The sequence below is a fragment of the Juglans regia genome, chromosome 11, assembly GCF_001411555.2.
Source record: "Juglans regia cultivar Chandler chromosome 11, Walnut 2.0, whole genome shotgun sequence".
Taxonomy (NCBI): Eukaryota; Viridiplantae; Streptophyta; class Magnoliopsida; order Fagales; family Juglandaceae; genus Juglans; species Juglans regia.
In genome coordinates, this window is record NC_049911.1 from 9,701,747 (window position 1) to 9,713,613 (window position 11,867).

General features: G+C 34.7%; 1 protein-coding gene across 1 annotated transcript; it reads left to right on the forward strand.

The window, feature by feature from the left end:
• Positions 1-1,541: 1,541 nt before the first annotated feature.
• LOC108997698 (MLO-like protein 4) lies at positions 1,542-8,513 on the forward strand. The gene is made up of 15 exons (XM_018974057.2): positions 1,542-1,838; positions 1,989-2,046; positions 2,150-2,373; positions 2,566-2,682; positions 2,779-2,839; positions 2,960-3,066; positions 3,606-3,680; positions 4,292-4,377; positions 5,274-5,323; positions 6,419-6,459; positions 6,576-6,746; positions 6,834-6,869; positions 7,495-7,562; positions 7,726-7,786; positions 7,869-8,513. The coding sequence occupies exons 1-15, from the start codon at positions 1,713-1,715 to the stop codon at positions 8,241-8,243; spliced, it is 1,656 nt and encodes a 551-aa protein (XP_018829602.1). The 5' UTR covers positions 1,542-1,712; the 3' UTR covers positions 8,244-8,513.
• The last annotated feature ends 3,354 nt before the right edge of the window (positions 8,514-11,867 follow it).

An 11,867-nucleotide genomic window follows, 5' to 3' on the forward strand; every position in this document is an offset into this window, starting at 1 on the left:
TGTTGCTACGAAGGTTATGCTTTTGAATTGAGAATAGGAACAATTCGTTCTTTCTCCAATTTTTTTTATAGAAATATTTTAATAAAAAATAATTTTATATAAATAAATTTATATTTATTTTATTTTAATATGAGAAGTATTATATAGAAACCTCACACTCTACATACTATTTTAAAAATATATGATTTTATTTATTTATTTTCATATTTCATATTTCATGAAATAAAGGTAAATGAGTAAAATTACATATTTTTAAATAATATACAGGAATGTGAGGGTTATATCTAGAATTTTTCAATTTATATTTTATAAAATTTATTTATGCCCATAAAAATATTCTCTTTTCGTTAAAAAAGTTATAAATAAATTAATTGATATAAGAGTAACACGTGGCACCACCACGTCACTACCTAAATTCATAGTTAGGTAGTACAATAACTAAGACATCCGTACAATGTAGATAATTATAGCGCGGCTTTACCAAAACAAAGTAAATTCATACCTAATCCAATCCAATAAATGCATGATCCCTCCCGAACGCAAAGGCCAAAATAATTTCACCAATAAGGTTACAAGTTGCTAACAATTTTTTTTTCCTGTTCAGTCCTCTGGTTAATGTTTAAGGCTGTATTTGAATGTTGAATTGAATTGAATTGAATTGAATTGAGTTTAATTGATAAAATATTATTAGAATATTATTTTTTAATATTATTATTATTTTAAGATTTGAAAATTTTAAATTATTTATTATATTTTATGTTGAGATTTGAAAAAGTTGTAATGATGAGTTGAAATGAGTTGAAATGAGTTAAGATAGATTTAAATTCCAAATGAAGCCTAAAAATAGTTCCGTATATTGAGGAGTATCTAAGTGTCGCGTAATTATTTTTTAAAAAAATAAAATTTATTATTAAAAAATTAATTTTTTCACCTAAATTTCGTATTTATTTATTTTTTTAAAAGGATTAGATAGTACTTACGCACTTTACAACTGTAAATATTATTGTTTAATATTCAATAATATTTAAATCAATTATGATTAAAAAAATTATGTCAATATTAAACACCGCCACATCAACCGGAAAAAAAAATAGTAGTATAAGCTTTAGCATCGCTCTTTAGCAATACATTTTTTTTTTTTTTTTTTTATGTAGGTAAGTGACGGAGAGAGTTTGAGCAATACAACATTACAACTTATACACTGTATTGATCTTCTCAAAATTGATAATCCGGAGATATGGTATATTGAGTTACTAGTTTAAAGGAAGTTTGTGTATTATATTTTGTTTTTAAAAACCAAAAAAAAAAAAAACAGAATCGGTGCAGCTTTACAAAAGCAAAATGTAAAGAAATAAAGTCCTTTTCCAGGTGATTCTGATCGACTTGAAAGTCGGAAAGTGAGAAAGAAATAGGCACGTTGACAACTGCAAACATACATTGCATGGTCGTGAGGTGATATCATGTTATGGGGCCCATTATGCCCAACTGCCTCATGACACCCCATTAACGAGTTCTTAAATTCCTTGTTGATACGGTCTCAGATTTTGGCACAGCAAAGCCCACCAAACCCAATTGTTACCACTAATTGCCGGCGATGAGCTCTGCATCCAGGAGACGACTGGGTCTATCATCTTTTTTCGTTTTGTCGAAGCTTTGGAATATCAGACACCCGCAAGGAAAACTGGTTCATCGTTGTTGGGTTTGAGCTAGAAATGGAAGGAGAGATGAAGGAAGGACGATCCTTGTATGAGACCCCCTCCTGGGCTGTTGCAACCGTGATCACTATCATGGTTGTTTTTGGGTTCTTCTTTCATGGCGTTTTGAAACGCTGTGGAAAGGTGCATTGGCCACCTCTCTCTCTCTCTCTGCCTTTGCTTCTTAAATCTTGAACTTCGTTGGATGTCTTACATGCTGCTTTGTTTACTTTCAAATGTTTCATTATGATATTTGGTATACCTTTACCCTCACCCCCATTCTCTCTCTAGCAGTGGTTAAATAAAACCAAGAGAAAACCTCTACTTGCTGCCCTGGAGAAGATCAAGGAAGGTCAGCAGTTGAGTCTTTTAAGATGGGTTTTGTTTGATCTCTTCAATATTTCATGAAGCTTTTGAAATTTTGGGTTTACCATTTGGTTGTTTTCTGCAAGCAGAGTTAATGCTTTTCGGGCTTCTGTCACTGTTGATGGGTCATTGGATTGTTTTTGTGGCTAAGATTTGTGTGAAATCGTCTGTCGTCAGCAGCCGATTTTATCCGTGTGCATTGGAGGATGATTTCCGAAAAGTAGAGCACATTCTTGTTTCAGGTTCAAAATATTTGAATCACTCCGTTGTCAGAGAGCAGGTGAAAAATGGGCTGCGTGATGATTGTCCTCAGGTCGTTTCCACCCTGCACACTTTGAATTTTGGATGCTTAGATAATACTGTTTTTAATTAATCGGTAGCTTGTTCTTTAAGTATCTAGTTATGCAGTTCTAGTTACCAATACGTCTCAGTAACCTGAAAATTTGTTTTTGCTGGTCTTCAATTGATAACATCCTCTACAAATGCAATTGCTATTTTTTTTCAGGGTCATGAATCATTTGTTTCTCATGAAAGTCTTGAGCAGCTTCATCGTCTTGTATTTGTTCTTGGCATTACCCATGTTTCTTACAGCGTTTTGGCCATTGCGTTGGCCATGATTAAGGTTGACATAGCTCCTCATCATATTGCTTTCTTTAGTTCTCCTTTGGGGCTCAATCTCCATTACATGTGCAATAATGACTACGATTCATTCATGTAGATATACAGCTGGAGGCCATGGGAACATGAAGCCAAGTCTATGGCTATTCAGAGCTTACAAGGTGCAAAATTTTCCGCCTGCAATTATAATGACCTTAATTGTCCATCATTTTATAGCTGAATGATAGGGTGGGAGGCCTTACACAGATTGGTATCTTGTACAATAATTTCTTGAATTCTAGACACTCCACTAGCCACGCCAGACAATACTAGAATGAGGCGACTATCTACTTTCATTTCTCATCGCACATCCCATCCATGGAGCCAGCACAGAGTTCTTGTTTGGCTGGTATTCTCTCTCTCTCTCTCTTTCTCTCTCTCTCCCCTTGCCTAATTTAAAAGCTACGTGGTGATCTTGTTTTTCTTTTTTGTTGAGAAACAGATTTTTAGCTTTAATTTTGGGATTTGCAGAACTCAAATCCAAGTTCAACTTGGCCATATCTCAAACAACCAAATGAATTTATGATGCAAAAAATTACAGCTCCTCTTGTTTCATCCATTTGCTAAATTCAATTTTCAGTTCCATGGATCTGACTGTCAATAAACACAAACTAAAAATTGCTGAAGCAGCAGTAGCATCCTTAGATACAGAAGGAGATAATATTGGACCTTATAGTTGAACTTCGACCATTATAGGTGCTCCATACATACTTGTGCATGTACGTATACAGAGAAGATAGCTCAGTTTAAGATGCTTAGAGAAAAGCCCATACCTTCTTATTGCTCGTAGCTCGACAAAGGATTCTCTTTCATTCTTGGTTTTCTTGGAACCTGTATGCATCTGCATTTGATCAAGTGAGTTTAGACTCAAATTACCTAATTTTGCAGCTTTGTTTCAGCCGCCAGTTCTGGAGTTCTATAAATCGAGCTGACTACATGGCCTTGCGTTTAGGCTTCATTACAGTATGTTTTCTCTGGTCTAAATGGAATACCTTGACCTATATCTTTCAATCAAGGAGATTTTTTAAATTTGCAGTACCTTAATGCTTCTATATATATGTTAGTCATTAATTCTATTGAAAAAAGAAGTCAGTAATTCTATAGTTTTTCATTACAGTTCCATTTTGGCTATACAGACATTATTCTCCAAGTTCAAAAAGTCAAAATGCAGAAAATATTCACCTTCTCACTATACCATTTTTATCACAAGCAATTACAAATTTCATTATGCCAAGAAACAAAATACAAACTTCCTTATGATATTCATCAGATAATTTAGAAACATTGATTTGAGAAATGATACATATTCTTTGAATGTCATTGCCTTAATAATCCTGCTTGGTCAATCCACATTATTTTTCTTGGGCAGAGGGATTAGCACCTAAGAGGTCAGAGGACTAAAGAAAATGAATAATGTCATGTTCTGTTGACATATTTGCACTTATTCGGTCATTGTTTTGCATTCGTATTCCATCGTCATTTCTTATGTTGCAAAAAAAAGACTCGGGCAGTAAAATGGTCATGAGAGCAAGTTTGCTCCTCTAACTTTCTTGTTCTTATTTCTTCCTTTGTAGACTCATCAACTTCCTCTATCATATGATTTCCATAATTATATGCTTCGAAGCATGGAGGAAGAGTTTCGTGATATTGTTGGAATGAAGTATGACCTGCTCACCCTGCTTTCAATTTGGAGTTTTGTTTAAATTAATCCACAAATTAAGTTCTACTACTTTACTCATTCCATGATCTTACTTTTAAAATTTACGCAAATCATGGAAATGCTGCATATGCAGGGGATGCATAAATTCATGCTCACAGAGAGTTTCTCTAGTTACCAATGTAGGTTTTTCTGTTGTTTTATTATTTTTCCCTCACTTCAGAGAGACCACCTAGTGAATTTTTTTAGCAATATAAAGTGAATCTTTATGTTCTGTGCACTTGCTGATGAATTAATTATAACTTCAAAATGCGTCAAGTGAAGTTGGTTTACATATATATGGGGAGTTCAAGCTGTTCATAACTTTTGGCTGAGGAATCTAAACCAGTTCCTGTCTTCCCTTAGTGTCATTGAAAGCTATGAGAAGACATAGAAGACAATCAATGTAAAGTTCATCGGCAAACGTTTTATGCCTGAATAGTGTAACTAATAATTTAATACAGTTTATTATTGACACCATTATGAATGTTCATAGGCGTTCTAGTTGCCCCGTAGAAAAGAATTTAAATTTTGTTTGCTTTCCAACTGATACATGTTGAAAAAAACACCAATTGCACGATTCACCAAAGAAGAAAATCACTGTAAAATCACCACATTGCAGGTGAAAATTTACTAGTGTATGCACTGACCACATTAAATTTATAACTGATGTACCAAGAATTTATCTTTGTTATAATCATTTAGAAATTACAGACTTCATGAAAGTACAATGTTCAAGCGATTTTCAGATGCGCTTTGGACAGAAAACTAATTATTTTTACTATGGTGGCAAAGTTGTTATGAATTGGATCGTTCTCTCTGCAAATTGACCTGATTACTTCTTTGAATTCCTTTTGCAGTGTGCCTCTATGGATATACGCAATATGTTGCCTTTTTCTAGATTTTCATGGTAATTTCTGTAAATCTCGATTTGCTTTGAACTTTAAAATATGGAAATGGTCTCAAGCAACTAAAGTCACCAATTTTAACATTTTTTAGTTGAACTGTCCTGGCATATGAGCATTGTTGTTTGTAAGCAGAACATTTAAGTTGCTAGAATGGCGCATTTAGTTTACGATGTCTATTAGCTACAGGAAGCTAACATATTTTGAAATTGGCACGTGCATAAATATACACTTCTTCAATTCTGTAGTTGAGATGACTTGTTCTAGGGCAGTTGGCTCCATCTTTGGAACTACGGCATTAAAGGAAATGGGCAAATTGTTGGTATGCATGAGACTGTGAGTTCGGGCCTTCCATAAGGATGCTACTGCAACTTTCTACTAAGCTTGTGATAGAAGCTGTCATGTACTTTAGTGGCTCTGGAATAATGGATGTTTCAAGAATTTATTACCTATATAATTTTCAAAGCAATGCCTTTTTGTTCTATTGTACCGCATCAACATTTTTTTTAATTAATTTTATCATAATTATTCAAATAATTTTATTTTCTTACAGACATGCTTTATTTCTCATTTAATTTTTATTTAAATGGCCCTTCAGTATACAAAAGACCCTTCATTTTCTATAAACATTTTTTCTTTATCTCGCTTAATTTTTATTTAAATAGCCCTTCTTACACAAAAGACCACTCGGTTCCTAGTTTCTACTTTCCAAAACAACTAATGATAAATTGAAATAATTTTAAAGGACCTGGTTATAGAGTTTTGAAGGTCGAAAACACCTCTTTTATTTGTAACATTTTGTCTTCTTTATATGCATTTCATTAAAATTAATAATAAAAAACAAAATCATGTTTGAGCAACTTCACACAATCAAGTTATAAACAAAATTAAAATTATGATAGAATTAAAAACTTAAAAAACTTTTCCTGCACGTTGCACAAGTGCCTGACTAATTTATATATAAAGCACAAATCTAATAACTAAAAGGGACATTTACAATGCTCCTTGCTTTGAGTGTTAATTATTCCTCAGAATTTTTTTTTTTCTGTATTTAGTTGTGGAATTGACCTCCTGAGCATGAATATGTGACTTCTATTCAGGAAGCAATATTTACTTCTGGCTTTCCTTCCTTCCTGCCATCGTAAGTCCCCATCATCAATCTCCCTTTTCTTCTTAATGCTCGTTTTAACCAACTGTAACAGTCTATTTATGTTACATTCCTTTAATATCTCTCTTCTTTATTGACATATATGTTAGTTGATCCTCCTAATGGGCACTAAACTTCACCGGGTGGTAGTTAAGTTGGCTGTTGAAATCATGGATAAATGCCCATTAGAGGGATTCCATCAGTTTCATCTGAGGGATGAGCTCTTTTGGTTTGGGAAGCCCAAGCTTCTTTTATGGTTAATACATCTAATATCCTTCCAGGTTGGTAATTTGAAAGCATGGGCATTTGCTTCTGAAACGTTATAGTGGAACTGAATTCTAATACACTATGGGCATTTTGTTTTTCAGAATGCTTTTGAAGTGGCAACATTCATTTGGTCCCTGGTAAGAACTTGGATATAGTGATTGTTCTGAACCAACACCTGTAATTTAAGGTTCTCTTCAATCGTATAAAGTTCATGGATTAAGATTAGGAAGTTGGCCTCCATGGATTATGCAGCACTAGTAAGATTGTTATGAATTTGAATTTTTAAGATTATTATTATTTTTTGGCAGCATTTCAGTTTAATTTTATATGACAATCTTAACAATCCAATCGTCACTAACTTTCCCTATATCAATCTCATATTAATCCTGTTGTCGATAGCATTTCTGTTTCTTTATTTTCTGCTACCATGTTCCCACCACTTAATTAGAACATGGCATGGGCTGAACGCTGCAGTGTATCAATTCCACCACCATTTATGTCATTGCTAATAAATTCATTTCGTCAACAATGTCCTGGTGCTTATTTTGGAAATTGGTGGATAGATTCTCTTTCTGAAGTGTTGTTTTCCATTATTGAGAACATATTTTGTGAAATTGCTTACTTTTGGGGTTTAAGGATATGTCTTTGTCAAGTCAGCTCACAAGGAACATGTAGTATATGAACATGGTTGATTTTGTCTATCGCCACACAAGTGACTTCCAGACTTGTTTCTGATGCTAACGTTTAGTTTTTTCTTTCCAGTGGGAAATTAAGGATCCTTCTTGTTTCATGGATAACCGTACATTCCTTGTGATCCGGTTGTCATTTGGGTAAATATAAAATTATTTCAATTTTACAACAAATTTATGAGCTAGCAACTCATCTCTTTATTCTCCCAGGATTGTAATGCAGCTTCGTTTTCGATTCCAAATTTCCATCAATAATCTGGTTGTATAAAAGACTCATATTTTTGTAAGTCACTTGTTACTGCAGGATCATCTCCCAATATTGGTGTAGCTTTATTACATTTCCACTTTATGTTATCATTACACAGGTCTGGCTCTTCTTCATCTCTCTCTCTCTCTCTCTCTCTCTCTCTCTCTCTCTCTCTCACCCATTACTGGTTGTGGTTGTAGATGGGTTCGAAGTTCAGCAAGTCTGTGATTTCTGAAAGTGTGAGAAACTCACTAACTGGATGGCAGAGGAGAGTAAAGGCCAAGCATGGTTCCACCGTTGCACTCTTGAATGAGACAACTACATTCTCAGATTCACCAGCGCATGAGATAGTCAGACTTGATGAATTCTCCATAAACAGCATGGAAGGCAGTTCCTCAAGAGATTGGGGCACATTTTCCTCACGTCAGCAGGCCTCAATTTCAATTTCTGTTCCACTCTACAAAAGTTATAGCGATGATGATGGTGATCACGAAGACGATGATGATGGTGGTGATAGAGATAATTATCACAAAGATGACGTCAAAGACGATTCCTTTCTCCTTCCACCACCTTAAGCTTTCTATGAATTCATCCCGATCAACAGTAGCATCAGATTGTAAATTATAATCTTATTAACCAATCGTTACTTGTTAAATATTATATACCTTCTTAATAGAGTGGTACTGGTTCATGCAGTTTCTTATTCATCCAAAAGGAAGAAAAAGTCTGGAAAATAGTATATCTAGACAGAAATGGCCAATGAAAGTGGCCTAGCTCTTTTGAACTGGATGAGATCTCACTTGTTTTGAGCATTATATTTGTGAAATCTTTTTGTGAACCTACTAGCACTTATCTTCTTCTTCTTCTTCCATTTTTTTTTTTTTTTCAGAATTGCTTAGTCTAAGAACATGAGAAAGCTCAGAAAAATAATCACACAGGCCTTCTGCTGGGAATGGTATCTTCATTACACCGAAGCCTGCACACATACAACCAGATTTTTTGTCATGAGTATCACCTCAAAACATAGGACGCCCAAGAAACCTTGCCTACTCTGAAGGGTTTATTCATGCAATCTTCAGTGACAATCTCGAACAAACAGGCATGTGCAGGGCAACACTTTTCTATCCAAAGTTCAAACAAGGAACATATTTATGATTGGAAGGTGGGGTTGTCGATGCTTGACTGAACTCTCAAAGAGCGCAGGTTAGGCGCTAGTCGCTGTGTCCCATACCAAACTCTCATCACATTATATTAGGGGTGTCAAATCGTGTTAACGGGTCGTGTTCGTGTCGTGTCAAGACATGTATATTATACTATATAAGTCAACCCTAACCCGACCCGTTAAGCTTATCGTGTCAAAATCTCAAATACTAACACGACCCAATAACATAACGGGTCGTGTCGTGTCAATCCGTTTTGACCTATTTATGTAAATGGATTGAAACAAACCCAAAATTAACCTCTTTAATCTAGTTAAGTTTAGTATAATTTTATATAAATGTTAAAATCACAATATCTATAAAAAATATAAAACTAACTACAAGTCCAAAATTACAATCTAAACAATAAAAATATCGAAATTAAAGTCCTAATAATTTTATTTTTTAGGTATAATGGTATAATTGTAATTTTAACTTTCTTAACGGGTCATAACTGGTTATAACGGGTCATAACGGGTTGACCCGTTAAGCTATCGTGTCTTAACGGGTCAACCAGTTTTGACCCGAACCTATTAAGAGTAAACCCTAACCCGCTTTTATCGTGTCGTGTTCGTGTTGAGTTAATGGGTCGTGTCACATATTGACACTCCTACATTATATCAATTCTGATTGAGTTAGTTATCCTACGACTCATTGTTCAATCAACTAGGGAATATGGCACCATGCTCAACTTCAGCCACATTTCAAGAAAAATAAAGAAACAAGTAGTTATGATCCCTAATATCGATATACTGAAACACATTAGTTGTGTATTTTGTTCAAATTCCTCCTCTTAATTTAACCTACCCATAGAAAAAAAATCTATTCTTTATTAGATATTGAAACTTTCCATATCAACTATATTAAAAAAATAATTAGTACTTTGACTTCTTTAAAAGTTATAATGGGTCCTGGCTTATATATAGCAAAATTCTTATCCATATTCTAGCAATAAGGTTGCCCCCCATATTAATAAGATAAATCAATCAAGTTTTGAGAAATGTGGACTTTACAACTGGAGTTGGCCTAAAATATTTCTAGAGAGAGATGCTCTACATTTTCTCTAGAAACCCAAATTGAAAACCACCTTAGAGGGGGGTGGGAGCTTCGGCTCCTCCCTCCCTCCCTCCCTCCTCCCAGATGTAGTTTTCTCCAAGTTTTTAATTTTTTAATCGGTGTTTTGGTTTTGTTTTTATTTTTCCGGTCAAAGCATGGAGAAGCGGCATTTGATCTTTTCTGGTGGCCAGCGACCACCACGCTCCCCACCGCGGGGTTCCTAAGCTGCCGATCTTTTAGATTGCCCGAGGTTCCTAAGCCATCGATCTTTCAGACTACCGAAAGGTTTCACCAAAAGGAGCGACATGTGATCCACGCGTGGGTCAAAGTGTGCGCGTGGCCTCCATGCGCCACCACACAGAGGGCTTTGTTGTCGCCGCGCGCAGCGTTTTTGGGGTCAGCAATCTCAGTAGCTTTAGGATCAACGGTCCGGCACACTCCTAGCGTGGCGTGTGTTCTTCACGCTCCATTACAGCCTCCTTGCTCAGTGTTTTTTTAGTTTTAAGTATATTTCAAGTTTATGTTTTGTTGTATTTCTATTTTTCGATTTTCCTATATTTTTCTGTTTTGTTGCTTATGTTAGGTAAAAAGAAAAAGAAATAGGCTATTGGACACCCTCTCCTCCTTTGGAGGATGTGGGATGGTTTTTCCCGCTCCTCCTTTGGAGGATGGGGGTAGTTGTCCCTTTCCTCCTTTGGAGGATGGGGCTGGTTATCCTATTTTTACAAAGTATTATATTCTTAGCCAAATCGAGATTGAAATCTTTGTTCTTATAGAATCTCATATCTCAAAAATTTTTGTCATTAGAGAGTTTATAGAAGTTAAGATAATGTCTGTCACAAAAATATTTGTGTGCGGGGAAGCCAAAAAAAGATGAGTAGTTTGGCTTTACTCTGAATTTTTTCCTGTATTCATGATTAGTCATAACTGTAACTTCGGTTTCATTGAATGAAATGAAATCTATTTCCCAACAAAAAATAAAAAAAAAATAAATCAAGTTTCATCATATGCACGACTCATTTGCTCATCTCCAACTAAAGTGCATATATATGTTTACTAAGATTATTGGTCACGATTGGTTCCAATTTCTAACGTTCAGTCAATTGGGCTATATCAGCATTAGTGCTCCAACTCGAGAGATAAAGATTTATAAAGATTTTGGTTCAACCTTTTTACACCATTCCTTTATGCATATGATCAGTGAGATATCTACGTCCCATTAGAACAACAGAAATTGTCGCACAATGGTATGATCTTGAGTGAGGAAATGACATTGCAGATCAAACCAAGGTGATTGATCAAGATGGACATGATCTCTTTCTATTGAGATGACAGAGATCTATTTTAATAAAGATGAAAATGCAGATCATCAAAGGCTTGAAATACATGACCTCTTAATATGCAAGGAAAAACAAGTTTTGGATAAGGATGGGGCCAATCTCAAATCTAGGAAAGGAACTTGAATTCTCAACGAAAATGATTATTAGTTTTGATTTGGAAGAGCCACCATCCAATTCATTGAAGCCTTAAAAAGTGCATGTATGTCATTAATTAATTGCTTAGCTCATTGATCAACATGTACCACAAAGTGTCATTGTAAGGAAACATCATGAATAATACACTCAATTCATAACATGTCTTATATTTTCCCTTGCATTATATTAGAAGATTCAAGGGCAGGTTTGAGGGTGAGATGAGAATTTTGTGTTTTGTTTGAGAGTTTAAAATATTGTATTTTAATATTATTATTGTTTTAAGATTTGAAAAAGTTGAATTGTTTATTATATTTTATGTGGAGATTTGAAAAATGTGTAATGATGGGATGAGATGAGATAATATGAGAATTTTGTATCTCATCCCACCCCCCAAACCTGCCCAAGTGTTTTAATATATACAAATATAGAGTCTAACTCGAATCAAGTTCTCTTTAGAGTCATATATAGT